This window comes from Ips typographus, linkage group LG3 (assembly GCF_016097725.1).
Source record: "Ips typographus isolate SLU linkage group LG3, UJ_Ityp_2.0, whole genome shotgun sequence".
NCBI lineage: Eukaryota > Metazoa > Arthropoda > Insecta > Coleoptera > Curculionidae > Ips > Ips typographus.
In genome coordinates this window covers 7,961,142-7,984,022 of record NC_138424.1, presented here as the reverse complement: position 1 = coordinate 7,984,022, position 22,881 = coordinate 7,961,142, and the positions used below count along the sequence as shown (strand labels likewise).

The window sequence follows — 22,881 nt, the reverse complement described above, 5'->3', positions numbered from 1 at the left end:
TTAGCCAAACGTGGATTTAGGTCCTAACGGGAAATATACCTTAAGTTGTAGAGGTACCGCAAAATGGACAAAATCCGTAAAGAACAATACGCAGTACCATTTTGGTTGATGTAACCAAAACAGGTAAGCGGTATTACAGCATTAATTAAGTATTTTCTTCTATAATAAAAATGATTATACTGCATTATGGTTGTTTCTTAAATTAGAAATAATAATAGTCTAATTTTTTCTCCAAATAATTCAGTAGTCATGTAAATCATTGTAAACCTAGTAAATTCTAACACAAATAATTTATAGTTCCTTAGTGATAGCAACACTGCTGAGGTAAACAAAAAGGACGTTGGCATTTCAATTCTCATATACAGGGAATCCCATAACTATACCTATAAACTTCCAGAAGAGTCAAAACAAATATGTTTTACCTTAGACACGTTTGTCCATTATTGCTTCGTTTCTGAGATATGGAGTATAGAACTTCAGATAACAAAATTGGTAAGGTAAACATTGAAAAAAAGAGAAGAATATGAAATCATTGTTAATTCAATATTATTGGTAGTATTGAATAGACATAACACTTAGGATTGTCATATTATTAAAACTAATACCAACCATTACTCATTTGTATCTAGGTATCAGGTACAGGTTGCTGTAAATTATTATCTATCAATTATTTTTTTGAAGTTCTTTTAGAAAAAACCTATAATTATAAGAAATACTATAAACGAATATGTTCTGTAAGTAAATGTTTATCTTTACCCTCGACTTTACCAGTGCTTTTCATGCACAGGGTGGGCCAAATTGGAGGACGTATTTAAATAAAAAGTGCTCTTATTAATAGAGATAGGCAAAAACTGATGTCGGTGTCTGAAGCTCAAATTTGATAGAAAACTTAATGGCGAAAACGGTTGGTTCATATCTGTCATCGTTTGACAGATATAGGGTGCTTCTCAGAATTCGTACTTAAAACTATCTCTACATAGCGTCTTCTAGGTGCATTGTTTTTTACTTCGGAAAATACATTTCTACAGCAACTTTTTGCGTAGAATCCAGTAGTGTAAATTGTTTTTTTCTATTGGACACGGTTTTTGAGATACACACATAAACATTGTTTTTTTTAAATGAAAGACATTTTTGAAAAGAAAAAATTACCTAAAATTACCATTCTAATGACATATAACACTTGATATTTCAATTTTTTTTCTTTTTTTTTTGTGCGTATTTCAAAAATCGTGTCTAATAGAAAAAAATTATTTACACTACTGCATTCTAAGCCTAAACTTCCTATAGAAATGTATTTTTAGAAATAAAAAATAATGCACCTGGAAGTTTTGAATAAAAGTACGAATTCTGAGAAGCACCCTATATCTGTCAAATGGTGACAGATATTAACCAACGGATTTCGTCATTAAGTTTTGTATCAAATTTCGGCTTCAGACACTGACATCAGTTTTTGTCTATCTCTATTAATAAGAGCACTTTCTATTTAAACACCTTCAATTTGGCCTACCCTGTACAGGGTGCTGCATTTTCGATGGTTTTACGGGGTACAGAGAAAACGGTAATAGATAGAAAAAAAGTAGCATACGTGTTCTGATCTCTTTTTCTGAGCTGAGATGACTGGCGAAGAGTTGGCTGCGCAAACTTCTTTTGTTTCAAAGATACGGGGGGCTTTTGAAAATTGGTCATTTTGTAACCTCCTCTGTATTTCATTTGCTATTAAAGTTATCAAAAAAGGAAAAACGGTTTGCGGTAGAAGTTTTGACGTAGAATCCAATGGCGTAGTCAGTTTTTTCCTATTACGTTTAGTTTCTGACATATGACAGTAAGTTATATTTTTTAAATGAAACACCCTATATATTTTTAGTTCATTTAATTCTGTTGATTTTTACTTTTTCAACGGTGTATTAAAACATATAAGTTTGTAAACGTTAATCTTGGTAATTAGAAAAAAGCGTTTCCTTAACAAAAAAGTGCTAAATAATATGTATAAAAATACCCACAGTCGAAACAAAATTTGGCTATGTTCATATTAACATGTTACATGTCGTTTATAAACAGTTTTTTCAACTTCCACCTTAAAATTTAGTAGAAAATAGAAATAGCCACTTTATTTATTAAAGTGACGGTAGAACTGTTTGTAACTTAGATTTTTAATAAGATTTATTAAAAATATTTAATTTTCTGATGTGTTAGTTTATATGATTTCCGATTTTGTTTGATATTTTAGATATTAGCCTTTTTTTAGCTTAGCAAAGGTCTTTTTTTAAAATAACAGGATTAACCTCTACAAACTTATATGTTGTAATACACCGTTGAAAAGGTAAAAATCAACAGAATTAAATGACGCAAAAATATATAGGATGTTCCATTAAAAAAAATGTAACTTACTGTCATATATCAGAAACTAAACGGAATAGAAAAAAACTGACTACGCCATTGGATTCTACATGAAAACTTCTACCGGGAACCGTTCTTCCTTTTTTGATAACTTTAAGAGCAACTGAAATACTGAAGAGGTTCAAAAATTACCAATTTTCGAAAACCCCCCGTATCTTTGAAACAAAAGAAGTTTGCGCCGCCCACTTTTCTCCAGTCATCTCAGCTCAGAAAAAGAGATCAGAACACGTATGCTACTTTTTTTCTATCTATTACCATTTTCTCTGTACCCCGTAAAACCATCGAAAATGCAGCACCCTGTACAGATATAAAGATGTCACTAACAGCAATTATACATAATGACAAGAAGATATAAGTGATGCAAATTAATGCTTTAGAGAAAGATGGAGATAAACTTAGCGAGTGAAATGTGTCAAACCAGAGATGTCTTATTTTGTAAGTAGTGTTTCCAGAATTACATTATTCTAAAGTACCAGAAAGAACATTATGATGAAAAACTAAAACTGTTACTAGTTAACTACAAAATGGATTGATAAACTTTGTTGCCCAAATGCAGTTTTGATGAATATGGTCCGGAAATTAATAATTGGCCAAAAAACGAGATAATTTGAACTCTTTATTTACAGCTCTCAGAGTTTTGAGCCTCATAATTGAACTTTTCAAAATATGTATACAACGACAAATAAATACAAACTAACTGTACCTTTACAGCCAGTGATATCCGACACTTGATCGAAGAGCCGAAAATCGAAGGTGCAATATTGGGCGTGGTACCGTCGAATGTGCGACCCGGTACGACCGCGAGAACCGGATAGTGAAGATGCGCGGCGGGGCGTGCGATAGTTCAAGTCGTGACCCGACGGTACCCTAGAAAAACCACTAGACTGTGGTACCACGACGGGTAACCTTTTACAGGGCGAGCCTTCGTGACGACTATTAGACGGAATTAAGTTCGAACCAGTACCGGTACAACGGCCACGCGAAATTGGTTCGGGATGCGTCGGTACCACCCTTGTTTGCTTTGACAATTCGACAAAAATTATCGTCGTGAAATTTAAATGAGAGTTATGATTGATCAAACTGTTTTGTTGACCAACATTGTGCCTAATTTGACTATACTTGACATGACAACGAATCACGTCATCAACGAACAAGAATCTAGTTTAAATCTCTTTCAAACTGCTCGTAATGATGATCACCGATCTTGTTCTTCAGTAAACAAAGGAAAAAAAATGTCACCATCAAAACTGCATTTATGATAATCTCTGATATTCTTATTTAGAAGAGATCCAAGATGTCCAATAGATAAGTTCAGAAACCGGGTATTTCAAGAATTTGGAAAACGGTGAGCTTTACAGGTTTGATTAAAGAGAGAAAAAGATGCTATTTAGTGTCCGTTCAGAACACGTTTGATATTAAAGACTTGATTTGGAAACAATCTCAGATTTTGTTACAGGATTTAGGAATATGGATAAGGTTTAAAACTTTAATCAAAAAATTAACAAACTTTCCCTTTCCTCTACTTACTTTCTGTATAGATCTAGTAAATCCCTTAATTTTCAAGGTTTGCCAAACTTTCATGAACTATCAGCCTCACCAAGATGAGTTAGTTTTGGTTTCTACCTTGTAGAATGAATCTTTAACCTGCTAAATAAACATCCCAGTATGCATAATCAGTTATTATCTTGCAGTTTTTGACAATACTTGAGCTTCTTGGACTAAAACACACACAAAAAGCTCAAAAATTTGATGCGCAAAATTTCAGTTTTAATTTTACTGCTGTTTAGATACTTGCTCTTTAACCTTAAATTGAATTAATCCACACCCCACTACATGTTTTGAAGATTTCCTTTTAAATTTATTCTAACATTTTTTTTTCATTTTCGTCAAGTGACTGTCATATTCTAAAAGTTCTTTTTACTATAAAGGTAAGTATTGTCTTTTTGTTCTTTTAAATCAAATTTTTCCAGATTACCTGCGCCTCTGTCGAATGTGGGTGGGTCAAACTTAAAAACAAGATTTACGCCGTTATTGTGAAATCCATGGTACGTTTTCCAGCCTGCGTGGATAGAAGGGAAAGAAACAAGATAAATTTAAAAACAAATCCATTACAATAATTCTCTTTAAGCCTTATTAAATAGCTACTTAACAAAATACATTCCGCAATAATCAGTACGGGCGACCGGCAACGGTAGAGTCGAAGATTTATGGCCAATTTCTGATCGATCTAATTTAATGTCTAGGTCGAACTAAATATAAATGAGCCTATTCATCGAGTCAAGAAGGCATGATTGAAGAACTGTTACACATTGAAAACGGAAAGTGTGGGAATTTCGAGCCTCGAAGGTTGAGAAGGTGTTTGATATCATATTTTAAGCCGCATTGCTCGTGTATGCACGTATGAGTAATTCCGATTCTATGGATTGTTTACGGCCTCCACCACCTTCGCCAGGGTCGAACGCATCAGCGTTTAACAATTAAAACAACGACTAATTTAAAACCATCCATGAATCAGAACTCGCAAACCATCAACCTACACCAGTGACCAAGAAAGCGCCCCCTGGAGCAATTTGCAACATCACCAGCGTAAGACTGGTGGCGCTAGTGTCCGCTCGAGGCGATATCTACCGGCGATTTTCCCACGATATTAAACCATCTCGCGCTCGGCTAGTGGTACCCTGCCACGCCGCAACCATCGTTCGTAATGGGTTCGGCAATTATTTGTTGTTATTAGTTCGGTATTAAAAAATCATTAGCTTTTTGCGGCTGTTACCTTGTTTAAAAAGCTTTAAATGTTCAAAGCGTGTATGGTTATGAGGATGCTGCGCCATCATGAATTTGACATTTGCTGAATCGAATTGTCATATCAAATAAATAATTGGTCTTATCTTGCTTTCACGTTGGTAGATCTGCGGTTAAGTCATACATTTGCATTAAAGTCTTCATATTTAAATTGCAAGAAAAGTACGAGTTTGCTTAGATCATTTGTATCTGATTATTCTGGTTTAGAAAAATTCGCATTAACTTAATAGCATGCTGTCATCATGTGGTTAATGGAATAGTTGGAGCTTGTTAACTAATGAAGATAAGTAGTCAATACCACAATTACCATGATTTTCTGTGGGCAACCACCGCAGATATTATATTGACATTTGAGATGTTGTCATATTAGTTACTTTAGTGTGTTGAGAGTTGTGTGTAGTGTGTGTAGAGAAGCAGGAAGAAGAGATTTTGAAGATGATGATACACTTCACCAGCAATTTTCCCATCTACAAAAAAACGTAAAGTGTTTTAGAGTGTACAGCAGTTTATATGATTGTCTTGAAAATAAGGATTATTTTTTCAAGAAAATAAAGAAAATTTATTTATTTAATTTATAGAAAAGGTACATTTTTGTAGGGATGTCAAGTGTTTACCATTATAGTTAGTTTTAGTAGGATTGTATGTAGTTATTAAGAAAATAACAGTATTACTTGATGAACTTCAAAGGAGGTGAAAAAGGTGGTACGTGGAGGTAGAAGGTGGGAAAAAAGGTTTTTTTTTGTTTTTATGGTGGTTGATTGTCAGAGAGACTTTGAGAGAGCTAAAAAAGTCAATTTAAAAAAAAGAGAAATTCGAGTAAAAATCAGACCATTGATGGGATCTTAGAAAGCTTTTTCCTTCCGGAACGGAAGTTACTGGGTGTCATACCGAGTGCTACCAGCAATTGTACCGTCTAGTCCACGTTATGACATGGAGCAGATTGTGATAGAGGACCTATTCCAGAAGTGGTTAAATCGATAACCGAGGAGGCCTCCCGGCTGTTACCGAGGTACAGCCTTTGCAGTTAAAAATCCACCTCAACGGAAAAGAAGAAGATTGGTCAACTGACGGTTTATTTTAGACAATTTGGACTCTTTGACGAAGGGTATTAGTTGTAAGTAGTTTGTAATTTTGGTATTAAAGACATTTGTAGTTTCAATGATATATTTAGAAGCAGGATTTTTAGGTAGAAAGTAAGTTAGATAGGTTTAGTTATTTACCTTAAAAATAACTTGGCATCCCTATTATAGAATTTTTATTCAAGCTTATTTATTTAAATTTTCTTTATTTACTAGATTATTAGAATGAATGGTCAGGGTGAATCTGATGCCAGTTATGATGATATTATCATGCAACTAGGAGGTGAGGGAGATTTGAGTAAATCTCATCTTCAGGATGATAATAATCATGACATGATCTATATTTTATTTGCATATCGGGCTTTTAATGAAGCTTAAACGTTTCGAAAAATATTGCGTCTATATCTTTCACGCTCGACACCAAAACACTTTAAAACTGTTAAATCACCCATTAAATCGTTGCATTAGAATGGCGGCGAGACAGCCGAAAATATACAGTTATAAATAAGAAAAAGACACGCTTATTGTCTCTTTATCTCCGAAACGTGCTACCTCCCACACCTTGTCGCATCCGACGAGATTTAAGATTCCCCCGATTCATGTTAAATGATGATCTTTTTCGTACGTTGGGAATCTTCTCTTGTCCGCAATCGTGCCCACTTTATCTTCACGGGGAATTAAGGAACTGTTAACGTTGACACGGGGTCAACCAAACGACGACCGGGAGCTGGAAGGTGAACGCGAACATGTGACTATTGAAGATCGTTAACTGCCTGATGTCGCTATACGGGGTGGTTTCATAATCACGAATGAACTTTTGATTAAATTAGACATGGTTCATACTTATTCTGTACTATCTCCATTGCTTGTAACAATGTTTTAAAAACACAAAATAGCACGAGGCTCATCGTGCCTCAGAATGCATGAGAGGGAAACTGGAATTGTCGAAACTAATTGAACAAAGTATGTTTTGCCATTGTACCAAGCGTTTTCTTCCGTTTATAGGCAATAGTGTGTTCTATTTGTATTGGCGTGTCAAGTTGTGGATAATCGAAAGTTTCTTAGACTGGGATACAACAATATTTCAGCTCAAAATTTGAATGAATGAATGAAACTGCACTTTGAAAATGAAAAAGTGCACTTTTAATCCCTCATTTGAGGGATAAAAGAGACACTTTAATCCCTGGGGGATTTAAAGTAAATTCTTCCAAATTAAACAATGATTTTATTGAAATTTTATTTATTTGTTAAAGTGTAAGGACGAAAAAGGATAATTAACATAAACATAACTTAAATCTAGTTCTTATTATTATATATATTTACATTTATATTGACTTTGGTGCAGTTTGCAAGGCTAATGAAGGGTGGACAATTGGAAGCAACATTTTTAGTAGTAAACATTCTGCACATACGTAGCAGTCGCCGTTGCCGTTGTCTCATTTTCTGAAATTGATCTTTCTATGGTTGATGCTGATGCCATATCAACATCGGAGAAGACATTGGTGAATATTTGATCGGCAACATTCTTCTTTTGATACAATGAATTTTCAACATAACCTTCAGCAACAGAACTGCTTTTCCAGCGACCATGTCTTTTCAACACATCTATGGTTGATCCAGAGTCGGCAAGTAAAAAAGCTGATGATCTGCGAAAACAATGCCCGTAAGTAGCCAGCAATTCTCCTTGGTAGCTGTCCAAATGTATTTTTTCCTATGGGCTGAGTCATGCATTTCCCATTTTTGTAAGACACAAAAAATCGTGTATGCTTTGTAGGTGGCCTTAGACCAATATACTTTCTCACTAATTCCACCACATTCGTAGAGTTTTCGCCAGACGTTATCACAAACAAGCGATCCTTTCCTGATTTTGTACCCCGTAGATTTACCAGAAAAAAGCTTTTATGATCCGAGACATCGTTGCAGTCTAGCTGGCAGAGCTCCTTTCCTCGACATGCTCCAGCGATATTGGCTCCATAGAGAAGATGCCTTGAGCTTCTTAGACTTCTGCAGGAAGTAAGCCAGGAGCACCTTTTCATCCGTAAAATTCTCTGCATTCTGTTCAACGCACCATTTTTGGTAAACAAGAAACTGTTTTTTGTAAGCCTCGCGAGATTTTTCTGGAAGAAGGCTAGCGATGGCCTCTTGGGCGGCCTCTTCAATGTTCATTTTCAAAAAATACGATTTTTCTGGACTCACCGTTTGATAACAACTGATTGACATTTGTTTTGTGCCATAGCAACACTTCCAGGGCACAATAAATTTTAAGTGAATCCACCATGCCAACAACAATCAATAACATATCCTTAGCGAATTGAACAAACCTTTCGCAGCGGGATTAAAAGAACCACTTTAGTCCCTAGGTTTATCATATACTATTTCTGTAGATAAATATGAATCAAATAACAGCATAAAATAAGCTCAATGCATCAAAGACTTGACGTAATAATGTAACTAGAGAAGAACTCTTTTCAGTATCATATTCTCTTATAGTAAGCACTTATTGATATCCTAATAAAAGGACAGACTTCCTTTTCATGAAAAAATCAAAAATTATCATCAATGATTCCAAAAAATCTATCCTTAAATTAATTTATTCTAAAAAAAGGACTGTTGATTGATATTTCATTCCAAAAGTTGAATTCTTCTATACCTTAAACCATTTAGAACAAACAAACCAACGAGAAAAAATTTTTGGCATTAGCAAAGTAATATTTCCTATGGCGTTCCTCTACCATTTTCTGAAACGTACTACCTACCAATTAGTTCTGATTCTTCAGACCGAATCTGATCTCCAGGGAGATTTCAAGTAAAACGCACACGATTTGCAACCCAATTATTTAACAAGAAAAATACAATTGTAAAAATAATTTGAATGCATGTAGGCATAGACACCAAACGTAAAGAGACCTTGGTTTTGTTGCGTTCCACACATTGGCAATGCAGTAAAAGGTATTACCGCTTTATTACCACACAGTTAGTTTTTCAGTGTCATTTTTAAACAAATGCAGTCCCTTCGATTTCAACAGTGGCGTAGGTTTAACGCCACCTTTTTTGCATTGATTGATTAATGCGCCAAGAAAGCACTATCAATCTAAATCGAAAAAAAAACGAGCTGATACGCCCCTGCCCACTTAGCTGGAAGTAATAAGTCAGTTTATTGCTCCAATTCTAATAGTAGGACAGTTGCTAACAATTTATCAAAATCATTGTTGGCTTTGATTGGGTCTCTTTCACACTCTAGTGCACTTTTGATTGTATTTCAGGCGTTCCTTACTTAGTTGTGTGTGCAATTTTCGAAGACAGTATGATTTGCTTGACACCGTTTCAATATATGTCTTTGAAAAGAAATCAGTTTGTAATGCCACCATCTCATTACCCTAAATGATCACTGTAGTAGTAGTAAATGTTTATGGTAGTTTGAACTGTGTTGCAAGAAGAAATTTTATAAATATTCTCTACAAAAAAAGGAATTCCTAAAACCGGTTTTTATTCTATCTTGACATTTTTGATAATGATAATTCAAAATAATTGGAACTGATTTGACATTTCAACTTTTCAGTTGTTACAAACCATTCCCAAGTTTCATTTTTCTTATGGAAGCATTTTTGGATCTTAACATTCTTGACCAGCTTTTTCATTGGATTGTTTGTTTTTTAATGTTCGGATTCAGTACAGGCAGTTTGAAGTCACTTTTACAAAAATCAAAGCAAAGAAGATATACGTTTTCGAGATCTTCCTCCATTAGAACATAATTTATGAATAACTATGAACTAACTTCTCATTTTTTATAAATTTGTACCTACTGATGTCAATGAGATACCAAAGAAGATCAATCAATCAAATAAACTTTGAAGACAAACGTAAAAAAAACGTTTTAAGATGAAAGCAGATTTTAAAATGTAATAATATAAACTGACCAATAAAAATACCATTTTTTGATTCTATCGATCATATTCGAGAAGGCATTTACGAATCTGCAGGAACTTTGCAGCATCTTAAATGTCAGTGATTCTGGATTAAGAAGTGCAGACAATTTAGTACTTTTCCCAGATCAATATTGTCAAATTTTAAGCAAATTGCCTCTTATTTGTCACTCTGATGAGAATTATTTTTTCAACCAGAGTTGTCAATTTTAGCAAAAATACATTTACTCACTCAAGCTCATTCTTTAAAAATTAGTTTTTAACGCAGAAAAGGCGAAATACTATTTAATGGGTAAAATATAGTAGTTCAGATTATTCTGGTACTCAACTCTTTCTTCCACCACTTAAGTTTATGGTACTAAGTAAAAAAAAATACCGACGTGTTTGTCGTTCTTCTGTTTAGAGAAACTATTATAGCGAAGTACCAATAACATATACAGGGTGATTCCAAAGTTGGTACTTTCCTTTCACCTGCGAATAGGGCTTCAAAAAATAGAGTTTTTTTCCTTTGACGTTTTTTCGAAATATGAACAATAACGAAGATACAGGGTGTCAAAGTTTTACTGAAAAAATAAAAATTTAATGATTTTGGCCAAACAACAATTTTCTTGCGTTTACCAGTGGCGCGCAAATAATTTTTTTAAAACATTTTTGAAAAAAAATATTACCCTACTGGCTTTTTTTCAACATAAAATTTATAATTGAATTCCTTGTTCAATTCTAAAAATAAAACCCCTTTTATTATTTTTTGCTACGACGCACCGTTTCCCAGTAAAAAAAATAAAAACCGTCTTAATGCGTGCCTAAAATTAAATGCTGTTTTAATTTAAAATGTCAAATTATTAAAACTTAGTTCAACAAAGGCGGCTGAAATCTTTTGTTTTTGTTTATGTCGGTTGATAAGGAATAACCTGTAGTTAGTTAAAATTAAATTTAAGTTATTTTTTATTTTGTTTTTTTTTCAGTAAAACTTTGACACCCTGTATCTTCGTTATTGTTCATATTTCGAAAAAGCGGAAAAAAAACGTTATTTTTTGAAGCCCTATTCGCAGGTGAAAGGAATGCACTAACTTTGGAATCACCCTGTATAGTCCCTCATAAGATGACATCTTTTTGTGAATTAGGCACATTCAAGTACTGATAAAAAGCGATTCAAATTTTTGAGATGAGTGAAAACTACCAAAAAAGTTAAACCCGAAGCTACTGTTCCTTTTGTAATTTTTCTAATGAGCCATACCTACTGTAGATGAAAATGTTTCTGTAAATCCAATAACATCATTAAATTTGTAGTAACTATACTTCAGCAGTTTTTATCAACTAATTACACTTTGTCAAAAATTCCTAGTATATCTGGTACCAGCAAAACCATTAAGATTGTGGTACTTTCATAAATCTCAGCACAGTGGGTAGTTTGTGATTGGTCAAAAAACCAGCTTGTAGCTTGCTGCTTTTTCTTGACCTATCACAAACTAAGAACAGTGCTGTGGTTTACTCAAATACTGCACAAGTGCGAAACATTAATAAAAAAACAAAAACAATCTAGGATCTTCGGTTCAAATGTGTATGTGACACGTCTTTTATAAGTAAATGACTTGGAATCTACAAGCAAGTATCTCGTAAACCACTAAAGAGACAGGTAAATGAATGTCTAATTCTAACTGAAGCATGTTTGAACATGTGCACTTTCAAATATCCGCAACCGAACAATCCGGAAACGAACACAACCCATACTTAGAACCTAACCTATCTAAGATCAGCTCGTTATGCGCGCAGAGAACTAGGTTATTTAATCATGCACCCACCAGAATAACAAACAACTAAATTACACTGGGCGCACTTTTTGATGTTGCCCGATGGTTCTATTTGTTTAACAATTAATTAGCGCTAACTACCGGGTATTTTGCGCTTCCTTATTTAAAGTGCGACAATGAAGACGTCCCTCCTGTTAGATGCTTTCTTCCTTCTTCGATTCGCTGGCCGTTTACTTTCTATCTTGATTCCCTTGTATGCGAGCGCGGACAGCAATAGGTATTTGAATAAAGCCGCTAATAAGCCATGCTGTTGGGTTGATAAAGTGGATTTGTGTAATGGTCACGTCCAAAAAACAAGGAAATTTATTTGGTTGATATATCAGAAACCTACGGATTTGAGTGTCCGCCCATCGGGTGGGCGGACGTACTCATGTTTTAAATATACAGCGGTGCGTAGTGCAGTGCCGGACTGTTAAGATCTCTTCGGCAAATTTGCGTTAAATTTACATTGAATCGATTTGCATTCTCCCTTTGTGTTTCGACTGAACCGCAACTAATCAGGGTTGCGTTGTGCACGACCAGCGCACCGTGTAATTGCCACTTTTCACGAGTGCGATAATTAAAAATACGTGCTAACGGAGGGAAATTGTACGAGGTTCACAGACCCTGAAATTTTTTGAATAGCGCCGTCCTACAATCGCACCTTTCCCAATCGAGTAGGATTCCAGCCATTCATCCGATGCGATATTAAGACATACAAAAACATCATAAAATGGAAAACATCGCCGAGACAATAAGCCAAACACACCCACCGATAGGTGTAGACTCGGACGACTTTAGAAATTAAAGCGACACTCCTTTTGATTGTAAATGCTCGTTGATTTTTCTCTTTAGAGGGAGTTCCTTTTCAATGTTGCAGTGCATCCGTGATCCGGAAAACAAGAATTAAATATCACTATCGGACATAAATACTAGTAAACATTTACTCCTACATAGCAATGATTTTCTAATACTGGGTTATTAGCATAGCAGTAATCTATGATTTTAAAGCTTTATTTGAAACCTTCAACCTCAGGGTGGATTCTATTAGAAAGAAGTACACTCAGAAACAGAATTTGTATGCTAAGCTGAAAAAACCTTAAAAGACAAACTTAAAGCTAAGCTGGCAGGCAGTTTTTCTGTGAAATTCTCCGCTCAATTCCTACTAACCCATTATAATCTTTCAAACCTGGCTGCAAAATTAAAAGTCTATTTACGGATTCGATTTATTTATTGTAAATAATGGTGCAATCGATTGCACATTAAAACATTTCACACGACAGCAAAACTAAAATAAATTAATCGGATCCATATGAATTTGGCAGCGGCACAAAAAGACACTGGTAGTATACGAGAAAATGGTAGTGTTGGTGTTAAAAAAATTATTGAATAAAATCATCTTTCTTAAAAATGCATCTTTTAAATACATATACATTAAGAACCCTTTATGTTTTGTTGCCGCTGGTTCTTGAAGGAAGATTACGTTTTAATAAAAAAGTGAATGTGTTAATAAATAATTCATACTGATGTGACATACATGAATTGTTTAGTGCATTGCTTTATTTCCAAAAATCTTGTATACAGGGTGGTCCAGTTTTAAGTGTCAATAATTCACCATTTGATAGCCAATCAAAAAATAAGTTGACTTGCATTGTGTCATTTTTCTGAAACACGTTTCCTACGGAAGATACAGTCCTCCAAATTTCAATTTAAAAAATCGTTTTATATTTTAAAACTGCACATCCAAGACTTGTGAAAGTCCAAATTTGTACTGAATAGTCTAAAAACTTTTTTACTACTAGGAATGGTCTTATGATTCGCTTTCTCAGACTGCCATCCTGGTTGAGTGTCTGAAACTGGCATTCAAGAACTAAAAAAAGCCCGGAAATCAAGACAAAGATTGTATTGTGCATGAAACTCATTTTTTACTACTAAAAATAATATAAAAGTTGACTTTTAATGCTAGAACTGACTTTACTAGGTACTAAAGAGAGTCCAAAAGTATATTTTCAAGACTTTAATTGGTGTACAACTCAATTTTCTGGACTGGACAACAAGTCTAGAAGTAAATTAAATTTTCGGACTATTTTATTTCTAAAAATTTGTTCTCAAGACTATTATTGTAGCATTTGGTACCAACATTTTTTACTTTTATTACTGGAGAGACTTGACTTTTGGAAATAGTCTTAAACTCGATTTTTCAGTCTTAAAAAGCACTAAAAACAGTCTAAATTTCTTAGAGATGCTACAATTTATTGCACCTATGAGTGTAGAAGTCAATTTAATAGTGAAAAAGCTTGAAATAACATTTTCAAGATTATGGTCAGTGGACAAACTGGCTTTTAGGCCTGATAAGTCAAAAACTTTGTAAAGATAGTCTTGAAACTCGATTTGAGGCACTGAAAACAGCCTTAAAACGATTCTAGTTTATTAAGAAATACCCGAATTTTTAGCACTGAGGTGTCTAGAAGTCGATTTAATAGTGACAAAGCTTGGAATGCCATTTTAAGTCTATGAAGAATGTAAAAAATGTTTTTTAAGTTTGCTATGTCAATAACTTGGTGAAGATAGTCTTGAAACTCGATTTTCCAAGCTGAAAGCAGTTTTGAAGCACTAAAAATAGTCCAGAATTCGAAGAAAATTAAAAGCAAAGTAAAAAGCATGAAAAGTTAGTTTTCAAGACAATTTTCATGAATCTAATGTCAATGTCCTGCATCTAAGACTATTTTCAAGACTAAAATATTGAAATTTGTCTTAAAATTATGAAAACTTACTTCAAATGCAAATTTTAAGCTTCTGATGTCACTGTTATTAGTTCAGTCACATTTTGGGGTTCAAGTCAATTTTTAAGGTTTAAATGTATGAATTTGTAATAACAAATTCTTGAAAAAGTAGTTTTTATGTCTACAAGTCAAGTTTTTCGTATTAAAGTCTCTCGATTTGCATGAAAACTGGTTACAAACACAATTTTTAAGCTTCTGAAATGTTTATCTTTTCTAATTCAATTTTCAAAACTAAAGTCTTTTAGTTTGTCTGGAAACTATGAAAACTGGCTACAATAATATTTTTTAAACTTCTTAAGTGAATTTTCCGTTTCCAAGACAATTTTTAAGTTGGGTTAGGTTAGTTTTGGGTCTTTGACCGTAATAACGTGTAATAAAGTGCTTGTTCCAAATTTGATCAATATTGCTCCAACGGTCTGACAGTTATGACAAAAAAAAACGATTTTTTAAACAGAAATTTGAAGGACTGTATTTTCCTTAAGAAGCACTTTTCAGGAAAATGACATAATGAATGTCAACTTATTTTTTAATTGGCTATGGATTGGTGAATTATTGATATTTAAAACTGGACCACCCTGAAGATACTATTCGTTCCAAATATTGGCCATCATATGATGATTTTGTTCACTCACGGCTGCTTTAAATAGTGTGGTAGTAGTTTTTGAGAACCATGTTCTTAAGTTTTTAACCCTATATATGTTATAATATTCTCCTTCTTCCTGGTGGTCTTCTCCTATAAACTTTCCCTTGGAGAACAGACTCTAAAAGGCGATATTTGCTTTCGTTCCTCATAACATGTCCGAGGTACTACTTCCAAGTTCTTTTTCATTCTCTCCATTACTGCCTTGTTCTCAGCATCCTCCTGTAAAGCCACATTTCGAAGGCTTCGACTTTTCTCTTTCTCTTCTCTCTCCATACCTGATTTTGATGTCGATGTTGTGACTTTTAAACAATTTAGTCATTTTTGGTTGAAGGCGGCCCTTGCTTTCTCTATTCTACATCTGATCTCCTGTGAGTGATCCCAATTATCATTGATCACGGTTCTCAGAGAGATGAATTGTGCTACTCTCTACAGTTCATATCACTACAGCGCAGCGCTGGAACAATATTTCTAAACAGGAAAGTGCATCTCTTATACCCATGCCCATAAATCCAAATTGTGTACTGTTCTCGCGGTCTGAGTTTACCCGTGCGTCATCCCCCTGTGATTTAGAAGTAGACATGCATTATTGACTTCATCCTTGTCTATTGTTCACTTTCAGAAAGGGTAAATATCTAAGTGAATGTCTTCCAAAAAAAAAACATTTACTGATTAGCGCTTCTATTTCAGTCATTGTCAGTTTGACAACCATCGAAATTTATTTGATTTGTTTACTATTAATTCTTTTCCGTTTCTTTGTGTTGTTAATCATTTATAAAGTTTTCTATTTACCACACCACCACAGTTCTTTTAAGAGCTATTGTTTCTACGCTTTTAACATACTGTAAGTACTTTCATAATATTATTATTAATATTTTTATTTTTTTTATGTCGGCTGTCACGATCTAACCAAAATTGGCACAATTACTAACCTGTTTTGAAAAAAAAGTGGGAGTGTCTATTATGATTTTTATTTAGCCATTTAGTTTTTCCTAAATTCGGAATTACTTACTATTACAGTATTTTTTTAGAAAAGCCTGGAAAAATTCTCTACAGACAAGCCCAGCAGTTCTTAATGCTTAACCTTTGTGAATATTTTGAATTGGAAAAAACTAATGGAAGACCTTTAGAAGCTTTATCATCTGTTCAGGAAGAAAATAAGAAATTTTAAGACCTTACATATTCTTACTGATGTATTTTTTTTGATACTAGAAGGTTGTAGCTGCTTTGAAAATTTTCCGCAAAACTGTTTATTCGATTCGGGAAAAGCAAGCAAGTAATCTTATGATTTCCTCACCTAGAAAACCTAAATCGAGACGTTATCGACGGGTCAAGACCACTGATTTATCTGAAAGCATTAAAATGGATGTTCGAAATACATTATATGATATGTACAACGATAGTATGTTAATAATAGTAAAATATATCTACTTTTGTAAGAAACATCTATTAACCTTTCATTGTTTCCAGAGACTGAGATTTTTGGGTTGCATTATAGATTTTTCATAAAAATTTCTTCAAACATATTAATAATAAACTCATAGAAAAAATAAAATAATCGTCTAAAATGTTTTCCAGCGGGTTTAAAATAAAATTAGTGGATTGCAACCTGAAAATGAGATATGAGATACTACAGCATCACTCAGAATGTCTTATTAAATTTTTAATTTGTTGTATTTATTTTAGAGAAACATGTAACCATCCAGAACCTAAATCAAGAGCTTAAAGTTAAAGAAATACTACATATTGGTGATACATCTCTGCGAATTTTGGTAAATAAATTAGGTTTCAAATTTAGACGGAATTCTATGATCCAAACGGTGACTTCTCATAAATAAAAAATGTTATTTCGGTCAAGATATTTTTGATTTGCTTTGTTATAAGGTTGTTTTAGTGCAAATTTGCAGCCAAATATCTCTACTTTCTGACTGACAATACACGCAAAATTTTAAACGTGACGAAGCTTTATACACGCCCCTTTCTATAATATGAACACAACAGGTTTGTTGACGAAAACTTGATTTGATTCATATGATTATAAATGACGTAGCCTTCGTGACGCACGGGTAAACTCACTCCGCGAGAACAGTATGTGACACTCTTTCCTCGCAGATCCTATAAATTCTTAGATGAATGATTGAGACGAACAGCTTTAGTAGACAGTACAACGCTTTTGGTCCCTGTTTCATGTTTTTCTCCAAATTACTTTATGTGGAGTCTGCTTTTGAAGGAGCTTTCCTGAGTTTGAATGTGACTCTGATTTAATTATCCAACTCAAGTTTTACTGTTAGAAATAGGCAGTTTCGCGTTTGTCTTGTGGGTGTAAATCGTTACGCAACTACACATATATCCGTGGAAAAAACGGGTCGTAAAACAGCAAAACGGTTGTAAAAACAAAGGTAGGAGACACAAACGAGCAGATACGTTCAAAAAGATGTCGTATATCAAAAACCAATGTTGAGCACGAATATAATGGTTTGTGAGGGAGTTTTGCCATTTTGCTGATATGAAAATTGACACCTTAGAGCATTTTGGGACTAATTAAATTGATGCAATACAGTATTCATTAAGGTTGACAAGTCTGGCACCTGGTAGGATTTTAGATTTTAGGGTTAAAAACGCAAATTCAAAGCAAAAATCAACAGACTGCGAAATTTCCATCCTCTAGGTTACTCTACGCAATAAATATCCGTTTACGCATAAGGACAATAATAGGTACATTTGAATGTAACCGTGGCACTATCTCGTATATCTCGTGTACGTTGAAGCATAGAAGAGACAGATATATCTGCATGCAATATTTCTGCGATTTTAATCTAAAAATTAATTAAAGTCGCTTTAAATAGGAATAAAGCCTTATTGGGCAGTCAGCGATTGAAAATAAGCCCGGATTTTTCTCTTTTCCTTCTTAATTGGTAGTTAAAGATCGAACGCGGGAACGGTCTAATGAGTTACGGCCGCATTTCCATCGATAAAATGTACAAATGGGTTTGGTTTTTCCTCACAAGAAAATAATATACATACTATCGAAGCGGACAGTTAACCGGACAAATGTCAATTTTATAGGTTTTCTTCTTGTTTCGTGCTATTCAGTAACGTGTTTGTCCCGGATGCTTGCCGTATACGAGGTGTTTCATTCAATCAGCACTGATATTATTGCACACGCACCTGATAAAATGGTTTGAGAAGCTAGAGATGGCAGGTAAAGTGGCATTGACCAGTAACTATTCCAAGTTATGTTTAAAATGCTTAGTTGTTTCAGTGAACTGTTTTGAAAAAAGAACACGGACCACAGTGTCAAGAATGCTGTTACAAGTACAAGAAATGAGGGTTTTCTTGACGTTCCACTTGATTTATAAAATGTTCAATTTCTTATGACAATCCTAAAAAAAAGGAGTTTAACAAAGTCTCGACATTAAGAGTCAATAAACCTGAACACCAAACTGACAATGGCCTCAAGAACCATGTTTCACATCCCCAGAACTTATCTAGAATTCAAAAAGTGATATTTCCACCTCATTTCTTCATCTGATTAGAGTATGAAAACTGACTGCAAACAACAGAACCGTATCTTTTAATTTTTCCGGAAAATCCCTGAAGAAATAATTTTATCAGTTCAACCCAGGTAAACTTAAAAAAAGAAGTTTTCCTGAACGCGGTCCTGCTCAACTTAACATACTGATGTCCTACGACCTAATTATTATGATGTTATTATATTTTACTCCAGTAGTTCTATTAATGAGATTCTATTGCAATTCATTAGATTTTCATGTTTTTAACTTAAACTTTAAAAAACTTACCGGGTGGTTTGTGATGAATTTTGCCCGCCGGCACTGGATTTTTCAGTTTCTGTTGCGGATGCAGCTTAGGAACGATGGAAGAATGTTTCACGCTGAGATCGACCGGCTCCATCTGAACAGGAGGACCTTCTGCCTGCAACAAAGTCCACCTTTTTTTAGATCATCAACGAGAACGAGGAAATTAGACCGGTCAATCAAACAAATCGTCCCGAAAAGAAGGAAAAAAACCGGACCAACTCTAGTGGTTTTCCGTTTTATACAATCGTCTAACAGTAACAGCAATTGCCGGGAAAAGTATCTTCGACCGGATGTAATACGTTGCGTAATGGGTTTATAAATATGAGTAAAAAACGCTAAATGACGGCTATTTTTCTCTTCGAGGCGTGTTAGTGAAGATGAGTTCGTTTTCAGCGCGTGCTAAAATTATAAGTTTGATAGAAAGACCGCTGAAGAAGATTGGAATACAATCGAAACATGTGACAAAAGAGAATGTTTTTGAATTTAGTTCTAAAACTACCAAATTACTACTAATATTTAGAAAAATATACGTTCAAAACATCCATTAATTGCATTGTTACTTTATAAATTAGCCGCAAAATTAAAAAAGACAGGATATCGACGTCATCATTTTGAATATAGTGCACTACATACAGGTATATAAAATACAGAGAAAAATAGAAAGCCATTGTCCAAACCAATGTGTGCGATGAACGTGGGCAAAAAAAATGTACATACAAAACTTTCATTAATGACAGATAGTTGACAGACATAGCAAATACGACGTGGTATTTAGTAAGTGAATCACAAGAAACCAATGACATTTTCTTAAGTCACTTAAATCACTTACATTTTGTTTTTTCCTGCACTGTGGCAACAATGTGCAATTTTTTGTAGCTGTGACGTGAACAGCCGTTTCCTACTAAACTAAAATTAGGTTAACCAAAAAGGCTTATCAAACATCAAAGAATTCACGCCGGCTGTCTGTGTTCTTTATACCATTATACCTCTCTTCTTTGATAAAAGTCTTAATAGACTACTTGATTTGGAGCTTTATGCGAGGGTAGCGTTGCAACATATTTTATGATCAGTTTTTTTTTTGTCAGATCAGTTGCAGCGTTGTCACTTTTTTGGTTATGTCCTGGGAAGTCAGAAATGAAATCCACCGACCGTGACGTAATTACCATAAAGAAAATCGATACATTTTACAGCTGTACCAATAATTGGATACCTACCACTTTAATGGCGATGGGATTACAAGACGATAAAATAAAATGTTTATTGTTTTTGATCCGTTCTGTAACGAACTTGCTTTGCGCAAATTTATTCATTAGGTGTAACTTTGTATTAACTGGGCACAATTAACCTTAGAGGAGATATGTATAGTAAAAAAACGGTCGTTCGTTTCGATTGTTGCCTTCCAATAACGCTGCCGCGCGTAAATCAATAGATCTTATCGATTGCACTAGACAAGAATCAACGGGTTACGGTTTATTTAAATCATACCCTATTATACTACAAAGAGGCGTATTGATTTTGACATGGATTGTGAGATCGGTTTCGGTGATTTATTGTTTACGTCTCATTTACGCGCCTATTGTAATAAAAGTTGATTACCCTTGATGCTTGTAAATATCGGTTAATTTAGTTCAGTGACGTTGATGCACGCCCTAAACCATAAGTTCTGCAAGAGAACGGTAATCTAATTATCATCAGTAAGACAAACTTGTTGGTGTTTTCATTTTCTGGTGCCTGGGGCGAATAGTAATGACAGGTTGCCAAGTTGCTGGAAACCTTCCACATCATTGAAATCTGATGTGGGTCACAATTAAACATGGTGACGGTGGTATTTTTTTTCTATTTATTTATTTGCACACATTAAGAGTATAGCAGTTACGCAATATCTGCTTTTATTTTATTCATTAAACAATCCTGCCTACACGTAGCAGTCCACCTTCTAACAAAGCCACTTAATTGCTATTATACTAGTATACTCCACTTCTAATTAACGCAAACCTCTTTGTCAGTCGTCATTAAACTGCCGATTTATTTTTAATTACTCCGCCTTTTATATTTGCTAATAGGTACGTTTGTTGAAATTGTTCGAGTTCTGGTTAGGTTGAAGCAGAAAGAAGTCTTGTTACTAAGATGTTACTTGTTTTGCTCAAAGTCAACCAGGTGCGTTTTATACTAGGAAACCAAGTTACAGAGTAGATTAAGTAAATACTAATTCAACCTATTTAAATGATTTGCTTTGACCTTCACTAAAATGTAAAACGTATCCTCTTCAAGACTAAGTAATCACTTGAAACTGAACAGACGAGAGTAGATATAATGGAAGTAATTCCGTCATTAAAGTCTATAGAAGTTGAAGAATTTTTCTCATGCAGAACTGTAACATCAAAACTCACCTAACAACTAACTCCATACATCAACAAAAAATACTAATCTAAGTTTTTTTAATAATTGTTTATAAAAACTTCAAGAATCCTTTTAACTACAACACAAGGTGTTTCAAATTCCAATAAATTTTGGAAACCATAAGAGATACATGGTTCATTAAATAGAGGCAAAATTGCGCATTTTATGGACAAGAACATGCCGTTACAATAAGTTTAAAAATCCAAATTTTAGTTTCGGGGGTAATATCCCTAGTGCATTTAATTTTTCCGGAAAAATTCGGAAAAACGAGTTTCTAAACTTCTTCTTCTTTGTTAAAACAAATTACTTAGAAACGAGTATTCCAATTTTTCCACAGGAAAAATTAGATGCACGAGGGATATTTGGTAAGATTATTTCCTGAGTTAAATAAACATTTTATTTTAATTAAAACAATAAGAGCAATAATTAATAAGAACAATAACTTTCAAGCTAGAAAGGGTAACACTATTCTTTATGTTGCTGTGAGGAGTGTGCAATTTTTTTGATTTTTTTTTCCGGAAAAACTGCTGACAGCTAAGTTGACAGTTGTTAAGTGATCTTTCCACTTAAAATTTACATTTTTTATACTAATTCTTGATAGCGATTGGTCAAAATTGATAGGAAGGAAATAATCAGAGATATCCGTCAAAAGGCCAAATCGATGATTTTGAGAAATTATTTTTATATTTTCCCGACTTTATTTGGAAATAGAGAGTCTGATATTTAAAATACGGCCCTATCTCTTTAATATGACAGACTTGGTTGAGTTTTAAAGGATATTAAGTTTAGTTAAATCTTGCTATGAGAAAAAATTCGAGATAGGAAAACCCAGAAGTCAATTTTTGATTGTAATGTTTTCAAAATTTGGAAAAAAGTTTGAAAAAAAACAGGGTCCTACCCAATGTAATTAATAGTTATATTTCTAGGTTTTTGATCAATTTATATAGCTAGATTACTCATAAAACTGCGTTTGAGTCGCAACTTAGTTATTATACAGGGTGGTCCAGTTTTAAATGTCAATAATTCACCAATCCATAGCCATTTAAAAAATAAGTTGACATTCATTATGTTATTTTCCTGAAAAGTGCTTCCTAAGGAAAATACAATCTTTCAAATTTCTGTTTAAAAAATCGGTTTTTTGTCATAACTGTCAGACCGTTGGAGCAATATTGATCAAATTTGGAACAAGTACTTAATTACACGTTATTACGGTCAAAGACCCAAAACTAACCCAACCCAACTTAAAAAT

At 34.0% G+C, this 22,881-nt stretch overlaps 1 protein-coding gene across 5 annotated transcripts in view; it reads right to left on the bottom strand.

Annotated features, from left to right (window-relative positions):
* Positions 1–22,881, bottom strand: part of LOC145726803 (uncharacterized) — an 85,587-nt gene that overhangs the window by 24,191 nt on the left and 38,515 nt on the right. For 3 of the 5 annotated variants that reach the window (XM_081976049.1, XM_081976051.1, XM_081976050.1), the window contains one exon: positions 19,215–19,343. In XM_081976049.1, the coding sequence (XP_081832175.1) occupies positions 19,215–19,343 (129 nt within the window). Of the gene's footprint in view, positions 1–19,214; positions 19,348–22,881 lie in introns of all 5 variants that reach the window. The other 2 variants (XM_081976053.1, XM_081976052.1) reach the window with 1 other exon arrangement.